We start from the raw sequence: 23,714 nt of genomic DNA, 5'->3' as shown, positions 1-23,714 counted from the left end.
CTACCAAAACACAAAGACCGAATTCCGCAAGTCACAGAAGAAACAGATCTGACTGAAGGAGCCACCGGCCACCCAGACAGCGATTCCATCTGGATCCTTAGGGCTGGACCTGGGTCACTAGGAGTCCCCGTCACGACTCCCTTTATCCCGAAGTCACCTGGGGAGTCCTACGTGTGTATGTGCGGGGCCCTCGGAGACACAGCGGCCCAGGCAGCTCGGGCTCGTTCCTCGTGAGGGAGACACCCTGCCTGGCTTTGGCGCCGTCTACGCTGTTCCTCATGCTCAGACGGTGTCCCATGTTCATGAGCTGCTCACTTCCGTGTCTTCTCTACATCTGGGAGCCGCTTCCTCTGGCGCATCTGGACGGGTCAGAATGCGGCCCGGGTCCAGCAACCTACTGTGGGCGGGGAAACCCTGTTCTCATAGAACCTCAGAGAAGAGTCTCCAAGCTCGAGTCCCTAACCGGATGGGTGGAGACCTCCAGCCGGTCGATGACTATACGCAGGCCCGGCCCATAGACATCTCCAAGAAATCCCTCTCCCGGCCCTTTGGCCGTCTAGCATTGCATGTAGGCACGTCCAGGGGACCTTGGAGGCCCATGGGGAAGATGGGGGAGCCAGTGGCACTCTGGGTCCCCGAGTGACTGTGTGGAGTAGAGATCACCTCCCCTTTCCCACCTCCCCTTTCCACCCCAAATTCCCATGACCTGAAACCGGAAGACATTCCGATGAGGCGTATAGGTCATTGACATTTTAGTGTGTTACAGCAGCGAGCCTGTAACTAATACATCTAAATATACACTGAGTGGCCACGTTATTATGATCTCTGAACGCATAATAATCTGGCCACTCCGTGTATCTGTGACGAATCCACTTTTCTCTTTTAAACCAGAACTGCAGGAAGTTCGTGTCTGGTTTCAGAGCACCATAACACCTCCTCCTGGCAGAAATCCGTTGTGTTCCTCCAAAGTCTACCTATTACTATACAGGAGGCCCGGTGCCTGAATTTGTGCACAGGTGGGGTCCCTCGGCCTGGCCGGCGATCGGGGCTGATTGGGGCCGGCCAGCTGGGGGGAGGGACCGCGGGAGGGTGGCCGGCCAAGGAGGTTGGCTGTGGGAGCGCACTGACCACCAGGGGACAGCTCCTGCATTGAGCGTCTGCCCCCTGATGGTCAGTGTGTGTCACAGCGACCAGCCAGTCTCCTGGTCGTCCGGTCGTAACGTTCACTTAAATAGGACACAAATGTGAAAGCCACAGTGAAAAAAGGGATGAATAGAACTTCATGGAAATGAAAACCGGTTCATCGTAAGACACCCTTAGGGTAAGGGAAATGGAAGCTGCGGACGGGAGAAGACACGCTGCATCCACTTCCCTGGCACAGAACCGATGTCCGTGACACACAGGATGGCCTATGAGTCAGTGAGGGAAAGGCAGACAACCCACCAGAAAACTGGACACGGAGACGAGCAGAAAGTTCACAGAGACGACAGCAGGCTAAGTCAGCAGGAGCATCCCAGTGAGATCACAGTCAGACACACCGCCAGAGCAATCACAGTCAGACACACACCGTCAGAGTGATCACAGTCAGACACACACCGCCAGAGCGATCACAGTCAGACACACACCGCCAGAGTGATCACAGTCAGACACACACCGTCAGAGCGATCACAGTCTGACACACACCACCAGAGAGATCACAGTCAGACACACACCGCCAGAGCGATCACAGTCAGACACACACCGCCAGGGCGATCACAGTCAGACACACACCGCCAGAGCGATCACAGTCAGACACACACCGTCCGAGTGATCACAGTCAGACACGCACCGCCAGAGCGATCACAGTCAGACACACACTCACACAGTCAGACACGCACCGCCAGAGCGATCACAGTCAGACACACACCGACAGAGCGATCACAGTCAGACACACACCGCCAGAGCGATCACAGTCAGACACACCATCAGAGCGATCACAGTCTGACACACACCGCCAGAACGATCACAGACACACACCGCCAGAGCGATCACAGTCTGACACACACCGCCAGAGCGATCACAGTCAGACACACACCGCCAGAGCGATCACAGTCAGACACACACCGCCAGGGCGATCACAGTCAGACACACACCGCCAGGGCGATCACAGTCAGACACACACCGCCAGAGCGATCACAGTCAGACACACACCGTCAGAGTGATCACAGTCTGACACACACCGTCAGAGCGATCACAGTCAGAAACACACCGTCAGAGCGATCACAGTCAGACACACACCACCAGAACGATCACAGTCAGACACACACCGTCAGAGCGATCACAGTCTCACACACACCGCCAGAGCGATCACAGTCAGACACACACCGTCCGAGTGATCACAGTCTGACACACACCGTCAGAGCGATCACAGTCAGACACACACCGTCAGAGCGATCACAGTCAGACACACACCGCCAGAGCGATCACAGTCTGACACACACCGTCAGAGCGATCACAGTCAGACACACACCGTCAGAGCGATCACAGTCAGACACACACTGTCAGAGCGATCACAGTCAGACACACACCGTCAGAGCGATCACAGCCAGACACACACCGTCAGAGCGATCACAGTCAGACACACACCGTCAGACTGATCACAGTCAGACACACACCGCCAGAGCAATCACAGTCAGACAAACACCACCAGAGCGATCACAGTCTGACACACACAGCCAGAGCGATCACAGTCTGACACACACTGCCAGAGCGATCACAGTCAGACACACCGTCAGAGTGATCACAGTCTGACACACACCGCCAGAGCGATCACAGTCAGACACACACCGCCAGAGCGATCACAGTCTGACACACACTGCCAGAGCGATCACAGTCTGACACACACTGCCAGAGCGATCACAGTCAGACACACACCGTCAGAGCGATCACTGACACACACCATCAGAGCGATCACAGTCAGACACGCACCGCCAGAGCGATCACAGTCAGACACACACCGTCAGAGCGATCACAGACACACACCGCCAGAGCGATCACAGTCAGACACACACCGCCAGAGCGATCACAGTCAGACACACACCGCCAGAGCGATCACAGACACACACCGTCAGAGCGATCACAGTCAGACACACACCGCCAGAGCGATCACAGTCAGACACACACCGCCAGAGCGATCACAGTCAGACACACACCGTCAGAGCGATCACAGTCAGACACACACTGTCAGAGCGATCACAGTCAGACACACACCGCCAGAGCGGCTGCACGTTGAAAAGACTGAGGACACCAGCGTCCGTGAGGAAGTGGGTGGCTGGGGCGGTGTGAGCCGGTCCGGTCCCTTTGGGAAACGGGCAGGAAGAATCGTACCAACGCTGCCACATACACATTCTAGGGCCCGGACACTCGACCTCTGTGCACGTGACCACAGAAATGCACCAGCACACGCACACACAACAGTGCCCACAGCAGGTCCACACACCATGACCGGAGCCTCTCACACGGCCCCGCGTCGGAGAACGGATCAATGAGACGTGGTGACTTCTTACCAGGGGACACTATTCAGCAGCAACAAGAATGGACCACGTCTACACTCGGCGTGGGAGCATCCTGCAGAGAGGACGCTGAGCAGAGGAAGCCGGAGAGGAAGGGGCCTACAGCCATCCGCTTTCTTAACCAAGGCCAACGGCAGGCGATGCCGCTCCCTGGGGACAGGAACCAAGAAAACATGGCGCTTTGGGCAGAGAGCGCACTGCAGGCAAGGGGCCCCAGGGAGGCCTCGGGGCGCTGGGGAGGTTCTTGGTTGATGTGTGTGAACCTGTTGATCTGAGCTAACCCTGCGGGAAGCCTCCTGCGTCTGGTGGGAACACAGAACATCCTGAGGTTAAAACTCGCGCTCTGACGCCAAGAACGAGCCAGAGAAGCTACTAAGTCCCAGGCTTGGGAAAACGCAAGATAGCTGTGAACATAAGGAGGTTCGCGTGAACAAAAACAAAGAAGCCGACAAGCCTTTTCTAGGAGAAAGAAGACCCATCATGCTTTGCTGCCTGGAGAGATGGTGAGAGGAAGAAGACAGGAACCTCGTGAAATCGCCAGAGGACCAACCGCTCTGACTTGGAAGGAAGCCGGTGTGGCCCACGCCAGGGCGTCTGCACCCACGGCGCGCTCTTCCCACGGGCCTCGACCTGGTGCGCCACGGGGCTCCCCGCGGCTTGGGGCAGGGCCCGAGGGAGGTCTGCCGCGGGAAGGAGGAAGCCTGCATCGGATCAGAACCAGGCCCAGGACGCTCAGGAGGATGCTGCTGCGGGCGGTGCTGGTTCTGACCTGAGCTCAGGCGGCGGCGGCAGAGACGGAGGTGAGTGAGTGGGTCTCATGAGCCGGTTTAAAGGCCGAAGGGACAGAAACCACGGAGGAGCATCACTACCCTGCACATTTCCTCCTGCGATTAGGGGCGGACATGAGAATGCACGAAACCCCGTTATGCAATTCTGTCTCCCTTTTCTACCATGAGAACGGCAAGCAGAAGTCATAACAGAGGATCAGAAACAGATCTTTAGTCGAGACTAAAAGGCCATCAAAGAACCAAGAGGCCACACGAGGACGTCACAGGAAGACGAGCACCACAGACAGAAATTAGCCACAGCGGCCGACAGAACGAGGCGTGCCCGACAAACCGTCCACCTTTCCGGAAAGTGGACAGAAAGCAGCCTAGTCACACCCAGGAGTTTATCTTGGAGCAAAGGAAACCTCAGAGGTCAGGACGAGAAAAGGCGGAGGATTTATGATGATAATTTGACTAAATCGTGGCCACAGATACGTTTTACCACTTGATCTCAAGCATCAATCTAAGTGCATCCAGTCAATGAAGGAAGGAAGTCTTTCCTAAAATAACTACAACCATCACCCTTCATTAAACAATTTCCTAAAGGGCTGGCGTGGGGGCGAGAAGGACCAAGATCAGGTGACACATGGGGTGCCCCGGTCCGGACCAGCGGATGCTGAGAAATCTCGTGGTCCTTGCCTCTCAGCCTCCAGTTCTACACAGCACCCAGTTATGCCCGGTGTCCTTCCACTTAGTACTATTTTTTTTTTTTTTAAAATACACTTTTATTGATTTCAGAGAGGAAGGGAAAGGGAGAGACAGAGAAACATCAATGATGAGAGAGTCACTGATTGGCTGCCTCCTGCACGCCCCCTATTGGAGACTGAGTCCTCAACCCAGGCATGTGCTCTGAGCAGGAATCGAACCGTTGACCTCCTGGTTCATAGGTCAACCCTCAGCCACTGAGCCACGCTGGCTGGGCACTTATTACTATTTTCAGATTAGCTTCATTGAGTTGGGTGTAAGTTTATGCCGAGAAAATTGCGAAGAATGACATGAAACATAAAATACCAGTAGAAGATTTATGAAATAATGCGATCCACGTAGTTTTTGCTAATCTTGAACATGGCTCAGGAAAGTGAAAGGCTGATTAATTACGGAGGAGGCCAAACATGGATTTGAATATCCAAAGGCGGTTCTAAGCAAGAAACCCTGGGGTATGTTCCCAGAGCCACTTTCATTAGTCAGTATTCACAACAGCTTTACACACACGCCAGGCTCCCGACAGACCTTAAATCCTCTCCTAAACGAGAGAGGCACGGAGTACGTGGGCCGGGCAGGGCAGCGGGACACTGAGCCCGGTCTGGCGTGGCCAGGCCACACCCTGACCACCCCCGCCACCTGCCCCACACGCGCCACGGAGCACGCCCGCCAGAGGCCAGCGATGAAACACGGCGGTGTGTGTGCCCGTGCTTCGTAAGACAGAAAGCGGTATTTACTCCCTCAGAGCAGGACAGGGGGGAAGGGACAATGTGTCCCCGGAAACTGGCTTTTAGGCACGCTCACATCCCGTCACGAATGCCTGCATGTGTGCCTCAGTCAGAGCACATCCCCATTTACCCATAACCCAAGACCAAGAACTCTGGGCTCTGGTTCTGACTGTGCCCTCGATACAGGCATTAGTGAGTGAGCACGACCCAGCTGTCAGATGCCGCTGACACGCACGGCTTCTCATGGACTGCATGCAGCCTCCCCGTCACTTCCAGGAGCACCACCTCCGGGCAGCCCGCTTCCGCTGTAACACAGGACAGACCTGGGGTGGAGGCCGGCACCCATCACTTCCCAGGTGTGGGCGCTCACAGAAGTCACACCCCCTCCGGCTCTGTTCTCCACCACGGGGATGGGGGCAGCCACACGAACATCACCGGCTCTAAAATATCACCAGGTTTAAGCGGTGCCGTTCCATGCACGTGGCGGGATGCCTGGGACGTAGAACAGGCCTCGCAAGCGTTAGCTAGTGTGACACCGAAAACGCCACTTCCGGGCAGGTGAGGTTCTGTGTTCCGCCCGCGGGTCCCTCTGGTCCTCGGCAAGAACGCTATTCCTGCGTGCGCAGCGCTACCGGCGCTCACGGTACTTACAGGCCGACGGGACCGTCAGCGGTGAGGGAGCAGCGATAAGCTGGGTACCGTGTCAGACACGGCACATACAGATGAACCAGACACTCTCCCACTTCAAGTATTTCTCAAGAATATCAGGCCCTGGAAGGCAGGTATTTGTGGGTCCTGCCCACCTCTGTATCCCAATGATGGTAATGGCACCCGGAATGTCTAATGTGCTTGGAAAATATGTGTAAAATGAACAGTCTAGTGCTTTCTCTTCTATATTTATATATATATATATATTTGTGTGTGTGTGTGTGTGTGTGTGCACACACATACACACACACACACACACACAGGGTGTCCCCCAAAAATGTATGCACACTTTAACAGCCGATAGCTCAATTTTGAAAATGAAATGTATTTTAACAAACACTGCCTTTATAATTATTCACAGTGTGTGTATACATTTTTGGGACACCCTGTACATATCTAAACCCCAATATAAGAAACTACTTTTACTTAATATTTTGAATATCTGATGAAGAAAAACTATAAATAAAAGTTATTTTATTAGTACAAACTAGAATTGGGTTGCAACCTAGGCTCCTTAAAACAATGTTAACGACTTTCTTACAAAATAAATATGACACTGGACACTTTGAAAAAGAACTCAAGAAGCGTGCCTCACATGCAGGGAGAGCTCACCGAGTGGTTAAAAATGCGACAACAGAAAGAGAGTCTGGTGCCGTTATCTCTCCGCGCGCCGTAACGTTTGTTCTGTCATTCAGAGTTTATGATCATCAACTCTCCTTTCGAAGATTTAACTACGGCTTACCTGGTCTTCTTCGCCGCCGCCTTCTTCATCATACTTTAAAATATTGTCTCTCACGTCATCTTCCGGGTCAATTAAGAGCTGCTTGGCCTGGCGCTCCTTGTCCCGGCGCTTCATCCACACCACGAACATCAGCACGAGGACTGGCGTGGGGAACAGGGGAACAGGCGTAACACGGTCATGTGGACACTCCATCTATCTAACCGTGTCTGCAACGCTAGCAGTTCACACTTCTGTGGGCTGAAAGCTGGCCATGCATCTTTTCCTCTACCACCTTTTTCTGACCTCCCATTAAGAGACGAGATTAAAGCAGGGCCCCGCCTCTGGGTTTAGAGTGTGAAGACCTGGGTCCCAGAACCCGGTGCCCCGTGAACTCACTGGGCGGATGCCTGTCCTCAGTCCCGTTGCCTCTGCCTGGGGCCAATGACCATTTCCATCTTTTACTTGGGCTTGCTGGAGACTAAAAGGCCATCTTAATATAATGATTTGTGCCCGGCCAGCATGGCTCAGTGGTTGAGCATTGACCTATGAACCGGGAGGTCACAGTTCGATTCCTAGTCAGGGCACATGCCCAGGTTGCTGGCTCGATCCCCAGTGTGGGATGTGCAGGAGGCAGATCAATGATTCTCTCTCATCATTGATGTTTTTCTATCTCTCTCTCCCCCTCTCCCTTTTTCTCTGAAATCAATAAAAATATATTTTAAAATAAAATTAAATGGTTTGCAAACTCAAAAACAGTGTAGAGCAGTAAGTTAAACGGTCACTTGTTATGTGATCATTCAAGGTGCCAGTCATCACCCTCCCCAGACCCCAGAGAAATACTTGCCATGTCACCTGGGGGTCGGGGGGGAACTGGGTCAGCAGCAGGACCTCGAGGGTCTGACCTCCGCAGGCTGGTGCTTCCTGCTGCACCACCGGGCCGCCCCTTTCCTACTGACCGCAGGTCTCAGCGAGGAGGGCGAGGGGATCGGCCTGGCACTGACATACCGTAGGCTTCCCTGCGTCACACTCTGGGCCCGGCTTAGACGCACCCATGTGCCAGGGGCCGGTGTTAAAATCGGCACCGACTCATTTCCTCCCCATGCGCTCGTCACTTCTTCCCGCCACGATCCCTCCCAGCTAAGTCTTTCTGGGCGAGGCTGGCACATACGCCCCGCTGCGGCCGAAAGCGCCACGCACCCCTCAGTGCCATCTAGGAAGGCTTCCCGTCTCCGATCGGGAGATCGGCTTACCCCCGGGCGGAAGACTTAGCGGCCCCTCTGAGCGCATTTCTATCATCGGCCATAAAGGTCAAGAGCCCCTGTACAGCCAGATGCATGGCCTCATCTGCCACTGCTCCAGGCTGACTGCAGCAAGTGGGCCGCGCGGAGAGCACGCAGGTCCCACATGACAGGCAAAGAGCCTCAGGCTCCTGCAGGGATGGTGCGAATACAGGGGCAGGCTTCTGAACGACCGCGCCCCTTGTCAATGGCGCAACGTACAGAAATGGCCAACTTGTTCTAGAAAGGGACTGGTGCATTGCACGGTCCCACAGTACACGACGCCCCGCGGCCATGTGACAATGCACGGGCCCAGGCGCTTCATCCCTTTAACCTGCCAGCTCAGAGGTGGTTCCCACAGTACCGCCCAGCGGTTCACGCCTTGCGTTCCACTGGACCAAGGATTGGGAAGCACCTGAAGGAGGAGCTCTACCGCTTAACCTGGACTGCTCCGAAGACAGAGAACTTACTGAGCTGTGCCACCACGTCTGTGACCCAATGTGCCACACGAAGTACGATTTCTCACTATTTTACGAGGCCCTTCGGAAACAAGGCCCTTGATCCCCGCGGGGCCGGAGCAGGTTGCTGACTGAGAGGGGATGGGAGGTGAGGGGAAAGGAATATACTTATTTCCCTAAATCACCAAGTACGTGCCATAAATTCACACTCAAATCATAAGTGCTCGAACTAAGGACTAACAATTTTCTATTAAAAAAATAAATAAAAAAAGAGTTGGCCACAGCTCTCAAGCACTGGCATCAGAAAATGGAAACAGGCCATTGGCTCAGTGGTTGAGCGTTGACCTATGACCCAGGAGGTCCCGGTTCAATTCCTGGTCAGGGCATAGGCCCGGGTTGTGGGCTCAATTCCCAGTAGGGGGCATACAGGAGGCAGCCAATCCATGATTCTCTCTCATCGCTGATGTTTCTCCCTCTCTCGCCCTGTCCCTTCCTCTCTAAAGTCAGTACAAATATAGAAAAAAGAAAGAAAGAAAACGGCAACAGGGCCTGGGCGGGGCGCCCCGGCCGGGCTTGCTGCCAAGACGCCAGTGCTGGACGGAGCGGGCGCCTCTCCCTGCAGAGGGGACGTGCTGTCCGCGGTGTGACTGGGAGGCCACGCTCCGGGCGGACGGGGGCTGGGAGGTTACTCGGAAAAGGCAACATCCACACGCTCCTCCGCTCAGCATCCTGGAAGCAAAGAGAACTAAGCTCTAGGAGCCGGGGGTCCTCACTGAGCAGGATGATGATGCAGAGCAGGATGGCGACGATGGCCCCGGTGCCCAGCCCGGCGCCCACGATGCGGTCCACGTCCGTGCAGTCCCCGTTGGAGTCGCACTGGCACACCTTCACGCGGAGCACGGAGCTGTTCGACTTGGGAGGGTTCCCCGAGTCGGTGATGATGATGGGGACGTCGTAGATCCCCGCCTGGAGGAACTTGATCTTCAAATTAAGCTGAGCAAAGTCACCTGCGTTAAAAAAAAAAAAAAAGGCCGAGTGAGAGTGACCACCGGATACGATGAAAAGCGCCCAGCACCTTCTCGAAGGAATGTCCGCCCTGACGGTTCAGGGAAAGCAGATCGCAGCGTGCTGCGTGGGGAAGGCGGGCTGGCTTGCAGGGCTTTGAGGTCTCAAACGTTAAGTGGCTTTGAAGATAGATTTAATGAGATTACAAAGCACCTAACGTGGCCTTAGCGTACCAGGCTGCTCCAGTGCACGTGTACTCAAATAATGAACCGTTCTCACCATTAAGCCGCGTGATGGTCCAATTCCTCTTGATGGTCGCGGGAGACACAGGCAGGTCGAAAGCAAAGGGGCCGGCGTTGGGGTCAATGTCGTAGTCCAGGGCCGTGATGTTGATGGCGTTGGGGGCCGGCGTCTCGCACGTCTCCGCCTCCTGAGGCAGCACTTGGGGGGCGTTGTCGTTGATGTCCAGCAGGTAGACCTGCAGCGTGCCCGTCCCACTCATGGGCGGGATCCCTTCAAGACAGACAAGCACACCCCGATGCCGAACAGCGGCCCGTCACCGCCACGCTCACGGACGTCACTTTCATCTCACGCAGCAAAACACGCGCTGCCTGCCCATCTCAACTGTTCAGAATCTGGCCAAGACCCACAAAGAAAGACGAAACGAGGTTCCAAAGCCCATACACTAAAGCGCCCGTCCTCAATTAGCCCAACGGATGCACCGAATTACGAGTTTCTGAGCTCATGGCAGACGAGAGGCAGAGAATTAGAAAGAGGAAAAAGGCCGGAGACAGACAGACGGACGGCAGCAGAAATATACAGAGACCACCCCAAAACACTACCGTGTTGGGGCCACAGAGGGCGGACTCCACCGGCAGTGACAAGGCATTGACAGGCAGCCGGACAGAAAACCCCCAAGGCCTGTCATCGGCACACGAGGCCGCCAGGGAGGGGGTGGACATCATGAAGCACACGGGTATGTCCCAGAGACCCCGTGGAAGTGGAGCATAGGAGCTGGGGCCCAAGGGTTTTCTAGACAATTGGGTTTCGCAGAAAACCTCGTGTCCTGAGGACACATTCACGAGGCACTCTCCTTGCTTTGACTACATGCAGGGTAACATGGTGACTGGACTTGAGGACGCACCATTGTCCGACGCGAGGAAGGTAGCGTTGTATATGTTGTTCTTCACGTGGGGGGATTCTCTGTCCAGCACAGCGATTGTCGTTATTTGCCCGTTCACAGGATCTATCCTTAGCCAGTTGGCAGGATCGGATAATTTTGTGTATCTACAAAAGGAAAGTGCAATCCATTTAATTTCTTTGTGCATGAAACTTAGGGGGAAAAAAAAGCATATTTTACTGGGTTAGTTCCAAATGCCAACCAGCTAATCAACATGCATGTTTACAGGTGATGGCTGGAAAGACGTGGTCAACGTGGGAAGTATTGCTGGGACCGTGGCTCGGGAGGCCCAGAAAGGCTGTCTACGGCAGGCACGCAGGAAACGGCAGGTGCAGGCGTCTGGGCGGAGAGACGAGGAGCTTGGTCTCTCTGCTGTGGGCTCTGGTGGGTCTGACGATCGCATTTTAACCTCCTGTCTAGCTCAGTGGTTAGCAATGGTGCAGACACACTAGCTCACATATACCTTCTACATAAGCAGCAGCCCTAACGTATAGGACTCAAGAGAAATTAGAAGTTGAATCTTGTATCACAGAATATTTCCAAAATGTTTACCATCATGGGGGAGATGAATGAGGTCGTAGTGGGGGGGCCCATAATCCCAACCCTAGTGGGACCTCCCACAATGAGGCCTCAGAACTACCCTCTTCAAAGGAAGGGCCACAGCCTGAGTCTGTAGGAAGCAGACCTGACCGTCTTAAATTCCTTCTTTTTTAGGGGGAGTGGGGGGGGGGAGAGGGAGGAGCTTCTTAAGCTCAGATGACCAATACACAGGCTGCAAAAAATATCCTACATTTTGAGATATAAAAAGTTGTAGGATTTAATACAGCAATGGCTTAGCTATGTGTGTTGATTTTTTAATGTACAGCGAGATGGAGACCATACGCAGTTATCTGTTAGCAGCAGTTCTACGAGAAGGTAAGTAAAACAGGAGCTGGTTTTAAAAGTTATCGTCGCCAGCAATGAACGGCCGTGTGGGGTGTGCTCTGCCCACCATCACGTGCCTCACCAGGAAGGATGCATCTGATGTTGCTGAAGCTGGAAGTCTCTACAGCAGGGGTCCTCAGACTTTTTAAGCTGGGGGCCAGTTCACTGTCCCTCAGACCGTTGGAGGGCCGGACTATAGTTTTTAAAAAAATATGAACAAATTCCTAGCTCACTGCACAGATCTTATTTTGAAGTAAAAAAACAGAACGGCAAAAACACCCGCATGTTTGAGGACGCCTGCTCTACAGACGTACTGTGTAAGTCCTACAAATACTGTACAGGTAAAGGATGAAAACAATGAGCTTTCACTTCCTGGTTTTGCATGAGTTTCCTCCCTGATGGACGGAGAAGAGACAAATGTCATGAGCCTCTGAGTGTCACCCACCTGCTTACAGTAGAAGCTCTCTGTGATTTTGGTATGAAAGCACCAGCTAAACTAGAGGCCCGACGCACAAAATTTATGCAAGGGGCTCGGCCCTCGCTGCCCCGGCTTCGTCTGGAAGGTCATTTGGCTGCCCAGTCTAATTAGCATATTATACTTTTATTATTATAAACTAGAGGCCCAACGCACAAAATTCGTGCAAGGGGCTCAGCCCTTGCAGCCCGGCTTTGTCCGGAAGGTCGTCCAGAAGGACGTCTGGAAGGTCATTCGGCTGTCCAGTCTAATTAGCATATTACACTTTTATTATTATATACTAGAGGCCCAGTGCATGAAATTCGTGCATGGGGGGGCGTGTATCCCTCAGATCAGCCTGCACCCTCTCCAATCTGGGACCCCTCGAGGGATGTCCAACTCACAATCCAGGACTGCTGGCTCACCTGCCTGCCTGCCTGATTGCCCCTAACTGCTTCTGCCTGCCAGCCTGATCACCCCCTAACCACTCCCCTGCCAGCCTGACCAATGCCTAACTGCTCCCCTGCCATCCGATTTCCCCTAACTGCCCTCCCCTGCTGGCCTGGTCACCCCTAACTGCCCTTCCTTGCAGGCCTGGTTGCCCCTAACTATCCTCCCCTGCAGGCCTGATCGCCCCCAACTGCCCTTCCCTGCTGGCCTGGTTGCCCCAAATGCCCTTCCCTGCTGGCCTGGTTGCCCCTAACTGTCCTCCCCTGCAGGCCTGATTGCCCCCAACTGCTCCCCCCCTGCAGGCCTGGTCACCCCTAACTGCCTTCCCCTGCAGGCCTGATTGCCCCCAACTGCTCCCCCACTGCTGGCCTGGTCAACCCTAACTGCCTTCCCCTGCAGGCCTGGTTGCCCCTAACTGTCCTCCCCTGCAGGCCTGGTTGCCCCCAACTGCCCTCCCCTGCAGGCCATCTTGTGTCCACATGGGGGCGACCATCTTTGACCACATGGGGACGTCCATCTTGTGTGTTGGAGTGATGGTCAATTTGCACATTACCTCTTTATTATATAGGCTATTTAAAAAAGGAAAGGAGCCAGAGCACATGTTCTTCCAATAAGACTGGAGTTGATCCATTCTTATGTCTCCAATGCGCTCTATTCATCGACCTACTGAGGAAACTTCATCAGAGAATTAACAATACTCTCGTAATAAGTAGCTTTGGTTCCAAAGGAAATTTCTGACTCAAGCGATCCCTTTGACGCGCAGCCTGGAACATACGGGGAATGGTGAGAACAGCATCAATGGCATCGGGTACCTAATACTCTGCTGCATATATCGATCCGGGTCCTGAGCAGTAAACGCTGTCAGCATGGTCCCGGCATGAAGGCCTTCTTCTTGGCGAATGATCTTGGGGTTGGGGACGAAATAAGGGTTTTCATTCACATCAATGACGGTCACGGACACAGTTGCCGTCGACTGCGGTGGGTGCTGAATCCCCTTGGCTAATGGCACTTGATTCTCCGCAGCAACAGTGAGGACAAACATCCTGTTTGTTTCAAAGTCGATTGGCTAGGGGCGGGGGAAAAAAAGGGAAACCATGGTTTGGTGGGAAATAATACATTCATTCTGCAGTTTATCCTTCTATCAATGCCCTCTCCAAAACATTCCTTTTCCATTGACTCTGCCATAGCTTCTTCTCCGATTTCTGGAAAACATGCATTTGCATGGCCCGTGATGGAAATGGTGTCCACAATTTAGCTGAGATGTTTATACATCTTGGGTCCTTCCAAGATTTATGGTCACAAAAGAACACATATTACTAATGTAATGACTGAACATATTTAGATACCTCTAAAGTCTTGATTATTTTTAAAAACAGTATGGTTGCTCAAAAATACTCTATACAGATCACCTGAGAGGGTCCGATTGTCCTCGAACTCTGAAAAGGCTGTCCCTCTCTAGGGAGCTGTGCCCAGTTTGTGATAAAGAAAAACCGACCACACTCAGAAAACGTTAATTTTTCATGAAGCTAAACTCGTTCAATTGGAAAGTTCAATCATACTCTATTGATATATGCATTTTAAAGTACATGCACATTTACACTTAAAAAATAATAGTGCTTATAAGCAGAAAAGTGATTTTGTGTTGTTTTTTTCTCAGCAAACAAAAATTCTGGTTGTTTTCCAAAAGAATTGTGGGCATTTTCCTGATCTGTAAGAACCCAAACCTCAGAAGAGCACTCCAGAGAAAGGCAATGCGCACGTAACCCTTCGTGTAAATATTAACTTCCGGCGTTCCGTGAACCCTCCTGTCCACAGGGAAGTCGCCAGGAGTCCAGGGACCAGCCTGAACTTTGATTCCTAATTCCCACTGACCACCAGCCCGTGGGGGCGCAGACAGCGCTGGGCGGGGCAACCTGGACAGAGCGTGGGGAGCCCCGAGCTCCTCTAAGAATGACCCCGAGCGAAGCTGGAGGGAAAACCAGCTTATTGGCACAAACACACCCGCTTCTTAAGGCGGGCCTCCTCCACCTCTTCACACACACACAGCTTTCCCAACTCCCCACCCAGCTTCCCCTTCTCAACGACGCTAAACAAGACAGCAGAGAAGCCAGCCAGCCAGACAGAATTCTTCTGAGCGAATGCGTGAGCCGCGTGGAACACCCCTGGCGTGACACGCCCTGATGCTACGGGCACGCAGTGTGTGAGCGCTCCAGCTGTGGGAGGCTTCCTTACCCCCAGAACGGCGCTGGGACCAGGTGGGGTGCTGTTACCATCTGCTTTCTCTTTTCTTTTTTTATTAAATATATATTTATTGATTTCAGAGAAGAAAGGAGAGGGAGAGAGCGATAGAAACATCAATGATGAGAGAGCATCATGGATCGGCTGCCTCCTGCACAGCCCCATCCTGAGGATCAACCCCACAACAGGGGCATGTGCCCTAACTCCTGACCGGGAATCGAAGGGTGACCTCCTGGTTTTAGGGTCCTCGCTCACCACTGAGCCACACAGGCCGGGCTCCATCCCCACTTCCTGCTGAGGCGTGTTCACCTGTACAGCAGGTGCAAAGGTGCCATGGTCGCACGGCCACCCAGGGCAGAGCTGGGGTTAGAAGAACACAGTTAGGTTCGGGGCCCGTGCTGGGATCACTATTGTGTGGTCACAGACGTCCAACCCCAGCTCCCGGGGGAACGCCCATTCTACTCGCACACGGACCATCCGTGGCCGCGGGCACGCCCGTGCGCCTCACTACGGACGGACGGCCAACGCTGGGCTTTTCCTGACACATCAGGGGTCTTGGGATAGGAGGCGGAGCCGATCCCTTCTCCGGTGGGTGAACGGAAGATGTGCCACTTTAAGAGTTTTGCACTGATTAGCGCTGCCTGGTTATTACACTTGGAGTTCACATCCCTTTACTTCCAGCGCGTGGACTTTTTTTTTTTTTTGGGGGGGAGGGAGGGCGATTAAAGATCAGAAGAACCAAATTCGTCAAGCCTTGAAAACAGCCTTCAAAAACAGCAATGCACCTTCAAAACCTTCCGACCGCGTGGACGCTCCTCTTGCCTGCTCACCCCACCTCACTGCCGTGATATACCCTGGCTGGTCCCTGAGCCAGGACCTAACAGCGACCCGGAGGCTGAGGACAGGGTGTGGGGCCGCGTTCCTCATCGCCACCCCCGGGGACCCAGACTCCGGGCTGCGACACGTCACTCTCACGGCCACACGCCCGGCAACACGGCCGAGGGCGGTCCTGCCTCCGATGGACAGCGTCCAAACTCACTGAACAACAGCCAGACTCCAGAGGTCACGTGACGGAACCTATGCCGGCCTCAACAACAGCGACCACATCCCCTGCGGCTCCTCAACGGGCCCTCATTCCAGGGCGAGCGGCGCTTGAAGGAAAAAGCCACCAGGCTGAGTAGCAAGCACGGGGGCCATCCTGGCCACCAGAGCGGCCGAGGGCCAGGGGCCCGAGCTCCCTCACCCACCTTCACCACGGTGACCAAGCCGTCGTTGCTGTTGGGGTCGGTCTGGATGGCGAAGCGGCCCGTGGGGTCCCCGCCGCTGATTCTGTACACCGCGTTCCAGGACGGCGTGTGCGGCTGGTCCTTGTCGGTCACGGTCAGGTTGGCCACGATGACGTCCACCCTGTTCTCCGGGACTTCGCCATAGAACTGCCGGGAAGGGAAGCTCAGTGAGAGGAGCGGCGGGCCAGGCAGGACAGACTGGCTACGAGGACCACCACCCTGACCCGACGGGCCCACCCGATCTGTCCCCCCACTCAGCGTGGGATCGTGAGGCCGGCAATCACAGCAGTTATGTCCGACGTTACACATGATAGGATGTTAGCCAGCGGGCAGTTTTCTTTTCCGAGAGACGGCACAGACTCATGAATATGAAAATGAGCCTCCATCGGGGGGTCCGGGTGATGAGCGGGATGGGGGAGGACAGGATGAGTCTGAGGAACCACTCTTCCGCGAGAGATGACCACTATATGCGGATGAGGTCGTAAACATCAGTCATGTCATCCATGTACCTGAACACAGGCCTAAGTGTTGTTTTTAAAAAATATATATTTTATTGATTTTTTACAGAGAAGAAGGGAGAGGGATAGAGTTAGAAAGATCGATGAGAGAGAAACATCGATCAGCTGCCTCCTGCACACCCCCTACTGGGGATGTGCCCGCAAACAAGGCACATGCCCTTGACCGGAATCGAACCCGGGACCCTTCAGTCCGCAGGCCGACGCTCTATCCACCGAGCCAAACCGGTCAGAGCACGTAAGCGTTGCTTTAACAGCACAGAGCTTTGGGGAGAGCGTGTCTTCGAGGCGGCACATTTTACAACCTAATCAGCGGACTTGGGGACCAAAAGAGAAGTGTGACTCGGTGCCTCACCAGAACCCTGGTTCCAGGGACAGGAAATGCTGGATCAGCAGCCAGTCTGCCACGAGGCTGAGCAAAGCCCACCTCCACGAACACACCTGTCACTCAGGACGCAGCCCCCGGGGGCGCCCCGCGGGGCCCAGGCTCTGCGTGGCCGCGGCACTTACCGACATGGCCGTGAACTCGGGGGGGTTGTCGTTGACGTCGGTCACGGTGATGACGGCCGTGGCCGTGTTGGAGAGGCCGTAGGTGGGGCTGCCTTCCGTGTCGGTGGCCTGGATTATCAGCGTGTACTGGTGCACTTTCTGAAAGGAGACAGAGGGAACAGACATCACACCGGCTCCTCAAGACGACGTGACCGCTGCTCTGTAAACGCCCTTCATGCCACGCGGCTAACGCAGCCTCATTCACGCCGAGTCACGGCACCGGATTCCCCGACGGAGTCGGCTGTAACGGGCCAAGGGCAGGTCTGGTCTGTCTGGAGAGGCTGAACCGTGCGCTTTCATCTCTGCTCATGGGGAGGTGTATTGAACTCACAGCTGAGCGGACACTGCCAGCGGCTCTACCCTCCCTTCTCCTCGGAACTTCTCAGCGTCCAAGTGCACGTGATCGGGCCCTCGGGTCCACGCGTCTCATTTATTTTATCACATGTTACTTTCTACCCCGTTTAGGGGACTAGAGACAATGAAGAATCTTGAGAGGGAGAAGAAAGCATATATAATTCACAAAGTATATATGTTTTCCTTTTATATATTACTAGAGGTCCAGTGCATGAAATTCATGCCCGGGGGGGGGGGGGCGGGGAGGGTCCCTCACCCCGACCTGCACCCTCTCCAATCTGGGACTCCTCAAGGGATGTCCAATTGCCGGTTTAGGTCCCACAGGGATCAGGCCTAAACCAGCAATCAGACATCCATCTCGCAATCCAGGACTGCTGGCTCCTAACTGCTTGCTTGCCTGCCTGATCACCCCTAACCACCTCTGCCTACCCTAACCACCTCTGCCTGCCTGTCTGATTGCTTCTAACTGCTCCCCTGCTGGTCTGATCGCCCACTAACTGCTCCCCTGCTGGCCTGATTGCCCCTAACCACTCTCCCCTGCCGGCCTGATCACCCCTAACTGCCTCTGCCTCAGCCCCGCCACCGTGGCTTTGTCCTGAAGGACATCTGGTCTATCTGGTCTAATTAGCATATTACTCTTTTATTAGTATAGATTTCTTTATTTAGGTGGGATTGCTGAGTCAGAAAGTAGACATATCAACAAATTTGACACATAGTTACAAACTGCCCACTGAAATACTACCCTCATCAACTGTGTTCAAAACCAACTCCTCAACCCCCTTGCCAAACTGGGATATTTTCCATCTTTAATGTTTGCCAATCTGATGAATCAACAATGGTACCTCATGTTATTTAGCAAGTTGATCCTACATACATTCACAATCATTACATATGCTTCCATGTTTGTGGGCGTGTTTTCTTATATGTATTCACTCTATTATAACAGAGTCGATACAATATTTTCTGCTATTCTAATTCATACATGTTATTCACACCTATAGGGTGTCCCCCAAAAATGTATACACACACTTTGGATAATTATAAAGGCAGTCATGTAACTGGTGAGGTGTTAAGTTTACTCAATCGATAATACGTCACCATAATGCTTATGTAAACTAAGATATTTCTCAATAATTTAATAATTATTAATTAAATATATTTTATTAATTTAACAATGATTAAAATAAATTTCATTTTCAAAACTAAGCTATCAGTTATTAAAAAGTGTGTATACATTTCTTGGGAACACTGTATATAGAAGGATTACATTCTTAAATGAAGGCAAAACCTAGTTAAAGGATTTATGTTTATACTAGAGGCCCGGTGCACAAAATTTGTGCACTGGGGAGGGTGTCCCTCAGCCCAGCTTGCACCCTCTCTAATATGGGACCCCTCGGGGGATGTCCAACTGCAGGATTAGGCCTAATCCACAGGAATCGGGCCTAATCCTGCAGTTGGACATCCCTCTCACAATCCGGGACCGCTGGCTCCTAACCGCTCACCTACCTGCTTGATTGCCCCCTAACTGCTTCCTTGCGGGCCTGATTGCCCCCAAATACCCTCTGCTGCTGGCCTGATCACCCCCAAGGCTTTTATTAGTATATATTCTTAGCCCTGGAACACAGTAGGTATTTCACATTTGTATACTTGACATATTGCTCTTTGGACATAACACTCATTGTGCCCAGAGACCTACAGTGGATATGACATTTACACGCAGGCGATTATTATCAAGTGGGCGTCGCTGCTTCCAAACTCTGCTGCAATCTGTAGGGGACAGCCAACCCAGCCGTACTGCCCCGGAGAGTGCCGAGCTGGTCTGAGAAGTCTGCAGCACGAGCAGGCAAGTGTATGTTAGGAAAATCTAACCCAAACGAGTGTCTCCGATCACGGGAAACCTCTGGAAATGGGCGCAGATAAAAATATAGGCTGTTTCCATAAATGTTAGGACATTCTGAACAACAGAACTCACTTCTTCAAACCCAAATAAGCCAGCCGTCACTGCGAAGTGCAGCCCTCCCTGGTTCTAAATATAACCCACGTTATGAATGGCCGCCCTTGGGGGTGTCTGGAGCCTGGCCAGGACAGACACGCACTGCAGCTTCCGACTCAGCTGTGAGTGGGAGGGCCAGGGACTAGCTCAGAGCAGGAGGGCAAGCCCACCTCCCACGCGTGACTCCGGGTCTCTGTCTACCCAAACGTCAATCTCTAACAGTTATTTATTGCAGGTGTTTTTGTCCCCCTAAAAAATAAAACATCATACTGTTTTACATTAAAAAAAGAAAGAAAGGGAGAGTGCTGGCTTAGCCCTTTTAAGTTTTAACCCGTAACACTGCCCCTAATGCTGATGCAAGCTACTCTCAATGACTCCCTCTCCCAACCCAGCCTGCCCTTCCCGCGTGACGCCTCGTGGTTAGGAGACCTCTGTAGGCGCTCCGGCCAGCCTCCCCGCCGAAAGTAGTGAAAACAGAAATTTGTTATTGAAATTCCAGTTGTTGGCTCTGTTTGCGGAGACTGATGAACACTTAAAACAATTTTTTTTTAATGGAGCTTTTATTTTTTAAAAAAAAGAAGATAAAAAACCGACACAGATATTATATGGAGACACAGTTCTTTGTTAATGTCTACTCTGCAAAGATCTTTAAAATCACATAGGCATATTCTATGCAATTATCCATGTAGCTGAAACAAGGGGATCGGTCGCTAAGACTTGGAATTTCCTATTGCTTCAAGCGAGTCTTGAAACCTCTGAGTTATAAAAGAGCACTGTTATTTCTAAAATACAGTGTCTCTTCAAATCGAGAAATGGCTTGGAAAACAACGTCACCCCCATTTCCAGAGGCCAGGTCGGTAAAATGCTCTCTCCTTCTGTAAGGAAGGCACTACCGTGTGTCCTAGACACCCACGCTGTTCAGAGCGCCTGGCCTGACTCAGCCGCTGGGCGTCTGGCCCTGTAGGACTGGCATTTAGATGCCCCAAGGATCTGACTTCCCACCCTCAGAGTCCCCCCTCTGACCAAGGGGACTCAGCTTAGAAACGCGTCCTGTATGCTGAGTGAAATAAGCCAGCCAGAGAAAGACAACTATCACGTGACCTCACATATGTGGAATCTAATGAGCAAAATAAACTGACAAACAAAACAGATCCAGAGACATGGAAGCATGGAACAGACTGCGGAATCTCAGAGGTGGGTGGGTGAGACGAGATTAACCAAAGAAGTTATCTATAATAATAAAAGCATAATATGCTAATTAGACAGGACGTCCTTCCAGAGGAAGCCAGGGCTGTGAGCGAAGCTTGGGTCTCGGGTGCCAGAGGGAAGTTGGTGCCGGCAGCCGGGGGAAGGAAGGTCTATTCTTGCACGAATTTTGTGCATCGGGCCTCTAGTATGCATATGTGCATAACCCAAGGACACAGGCAAGAGTGCTGTGATGAAGGCCCGGGAGGGAGCGGGAGTGGGGAGAAGGGGCTCAATGGTGAGGAAAAAAGGGGCATCTGTAACACTTTTAACAATAAAGACAAATTTTTAAAAAAGCACACTTCCTCCCTTCCCATTCTAGAAGGGATGAACTCATCCACCTGCCGACCATCCTTCCTTCTCCGTCTTACCTACCTTTTCAAGGCCATCACCTCTCACCTGCTGACCCCACACCTTGAGCTTTTTGCGTTTACTTTCAGATGCTTATCATGATTCCATGCCACTGCATGTATGCCACTGCATGTATGCCACTGCATGTATGCCACTGCATTCGGCGTTTCCTTCTGCCTAAACCGGTGGTTCTCAGCTGGGGCGATTCTGTCCTCCTCACCCCCGCCCAGGGGACGTCCTGGACATTTTTGATTATCAAAACGAAGGGGATTTCCTGACATCGAATGGATAGAAAGTCTAGAGGCTGCTAACCATCCCAGGCCCCTAGCAAAGATCTAGCCCACCCAAATGTCAACAGGGCCAGGGGGAGAAACCCTGGCCCAGCACAGCCTGCCCTTCACGCCGAGCTTGACCGAAAGGAAGCGTCCGTCACCTCGGGATGGCGTCGGAGGGTCCTTGCCTACTCGGCACACACCTCTACCGTCACTTCCGTTTATCTGGCTGTGAGTAGCCCACAGGCCTGCCCTCCTGCTATGCACGTACAATTTGTTCTCTGTATCGATAAGTCTGTTTCATTTTTGTTTTGTTTGTTCATTTGATTTGTTTTTTAAGATTCCACAGATAAGTGGAGGGCAGGTAGGCTAACGGGGTGGGGGGCTCCGGGGCCAGGTCGCAGAGAGTCGGGACCACCAGGTTCAAGAGCGGCATTCCCGACCCCCGCTCTGGCTGGGGAGCCACACTGCACCATCAGGGCCGGGCCGGGGGTGCAGATCCGGAGGGAACTGGGGTTTGCAGGAAGGAGCCTGGAGAGCAGGAGACTGAGCCCACAGCCACCGAAGACACCTCCAGGGTGGAGCCCGGCAGAGGCAAGGGGAAGGCGGGTGAGGCAGGGAAGACAGGGAGTGGAATTCCCTCTTTGCCAGGAGAGAAGCTGTGCAAGGAGGAGAGTAACGGGGCTCGGCCAGCAGATGCTGGGGCGATGCGATGCCAGGGGGGTCGGGGACTCCCCGTGACTCACTGGGCTCGGCCCTCAGGCTGCCTGCTTCGCCGGGCATCACCCTCGCAGCCTTCCGGGAGGTCGGCATTACCCCACGCACAGATGTGGGAGCAGACACTCAAGGTCCAATAGCCTGACACAGGCAGAGCCAGGATGCCAGCCCAGGGAGGCGGAGGGGAGTCACCAGTGGTGGGGAGACAGGCAGGAGGAGGAGGGTGGGAAGAGAAGGGAAAGCCAGGGCGGCACCGCCAGGGCGCGGGGGGTCAGGTGGAGCTGAAGCCTGAGCACTGGGCGTGGGGGCAGGGCCCGAGGTCGGCCAAACCCGGGACTCGGTGCCGTTACAGCTGGAGATGAAAGGGAAATACACAGCGGACCCTTCCTATGCCGTGGCCAGAAGTCCCGGCGCTTCAAGGTGTCATGATGTCCTGGGAGAATGATAACTGAAATTACCTCTAATGAAAAGGAACCCGCGGGTTCTAACAGAAATAAAAGAGGCGCAGGCCCGCGCCAGGCCGGGGAGCAACTCATCCCCGGCTCCGGGCAGAACCATCAGGAACCGTCCGAGAGACACGTTTCTCCTCCGTGAAACGAGCTCTGGAAAAGGAAGGTTTTCCATAACTTTCCTTACTCACTCACTGCTGTGTGTGATACTCCTGCTGTCAAGAAGCTGTTGCTCATACCGTCTAACCCAGGGTCCCGTCCCTTTCCGCCGGCGTTCCCCGGGGTCGGGCCTGGCGGTGTGTGTCCCCCCGCGAGGCAGACTCACCCCCGTCACAGTCTGACTTTCGAGTTTCTTCCTCTAAACTGAACCCGGTCGCTCTGCTCTCTAAAGGCGGCTGGTCTGCGTTAGCAAGACTCTGTTTACTTCTCTACGCCTCCCTCTTTCTGCCGTCACACGGCCAGGCTCCGGGTGACAGGAATACTGCGTGTGGAAACAGGAGGGGGCCGAGTCTGTATCTCACAAGGGAAGTGTGAAAGAAGGAGAAATACTGGGCCTGGGAGGCGAGTTACACACACTTAGTATGTGAACACACTGGCCCTCAAGAGAGAATATAAAAATACACCACATTCTCATATAGAATACAGCATGTGTGACATTAAAGAATAGTATTTCATGCCCAGCTGGCATGGCTCAGTAATGGAGCGTCTACCTATGAACCAGGAGGTCCCGGTTCGATTCCCTGTCAGGGCACATGCCCGG

The 23,714-nt window shown here is 53.3% G+C and overlaps 1 protein-coding gene across 1 annotated transcript in view; it reads right to left on the bottom strand.

Annotated features, from left to right (window-relative positions):
• CDH2 (cadherin 2) overlaps positions 1-23,714 on the bottom strand; it is a 200,278-nt gene that overhangs the window by 14,568 nt on the left and 161,996 nt on the right. The window contains exons 8-14 of the mRNA XM_054724358.1: positions 17,535-17,672; positions 16,471-16,656; positions 13,798-14,051; positions 11,122-11,264; positions 10,257-10,490; positions 9,746-9,979; positions 7,259-7,398 (exon numbers count right to left, since the gene is read on the bottom strand). Coding sequence (XP_054580333.1) covers positions 7,259-7,398; positions 9,746-9,979; positions 10,257-10,490; positions 11,122-11,264; positions 13,798-14,051; positions 16,471-16,656; positions 17,535-17,672 — 1,329 coding nt within the window. The remainder of the gene's footprint in view (positions 1-7,258; positions 7,399-9,745; positions 9,980-10,256; positions 10,491-11,121; positions 11,265-13,797; positions 14,052-16,470; positions 16,657-17,534; positions 17,673-23,714) is intronic.

The sequence above is a fragment of the Eptesicus fuscus genome, chromosome 12, assembly GCF_027574615.1.
Source record: "Eptesicus fuscus isolate TK198812 chromosome 12, DD_ASM_mEF_20220401, whole genome shotgun sequence".
In the NCBI taxonomy this organism is placed as follows: Eukaryota; Metazoa; Chordata; class Mammalia; order Chiroptera; family Vespertilionidae; genus Eptesicus; species Eptesicus fuscus.
Note: the sequence above shows the minus strand (reverse complement) of the source record. Positions and strands in the feature narration are given on the sequence as shown.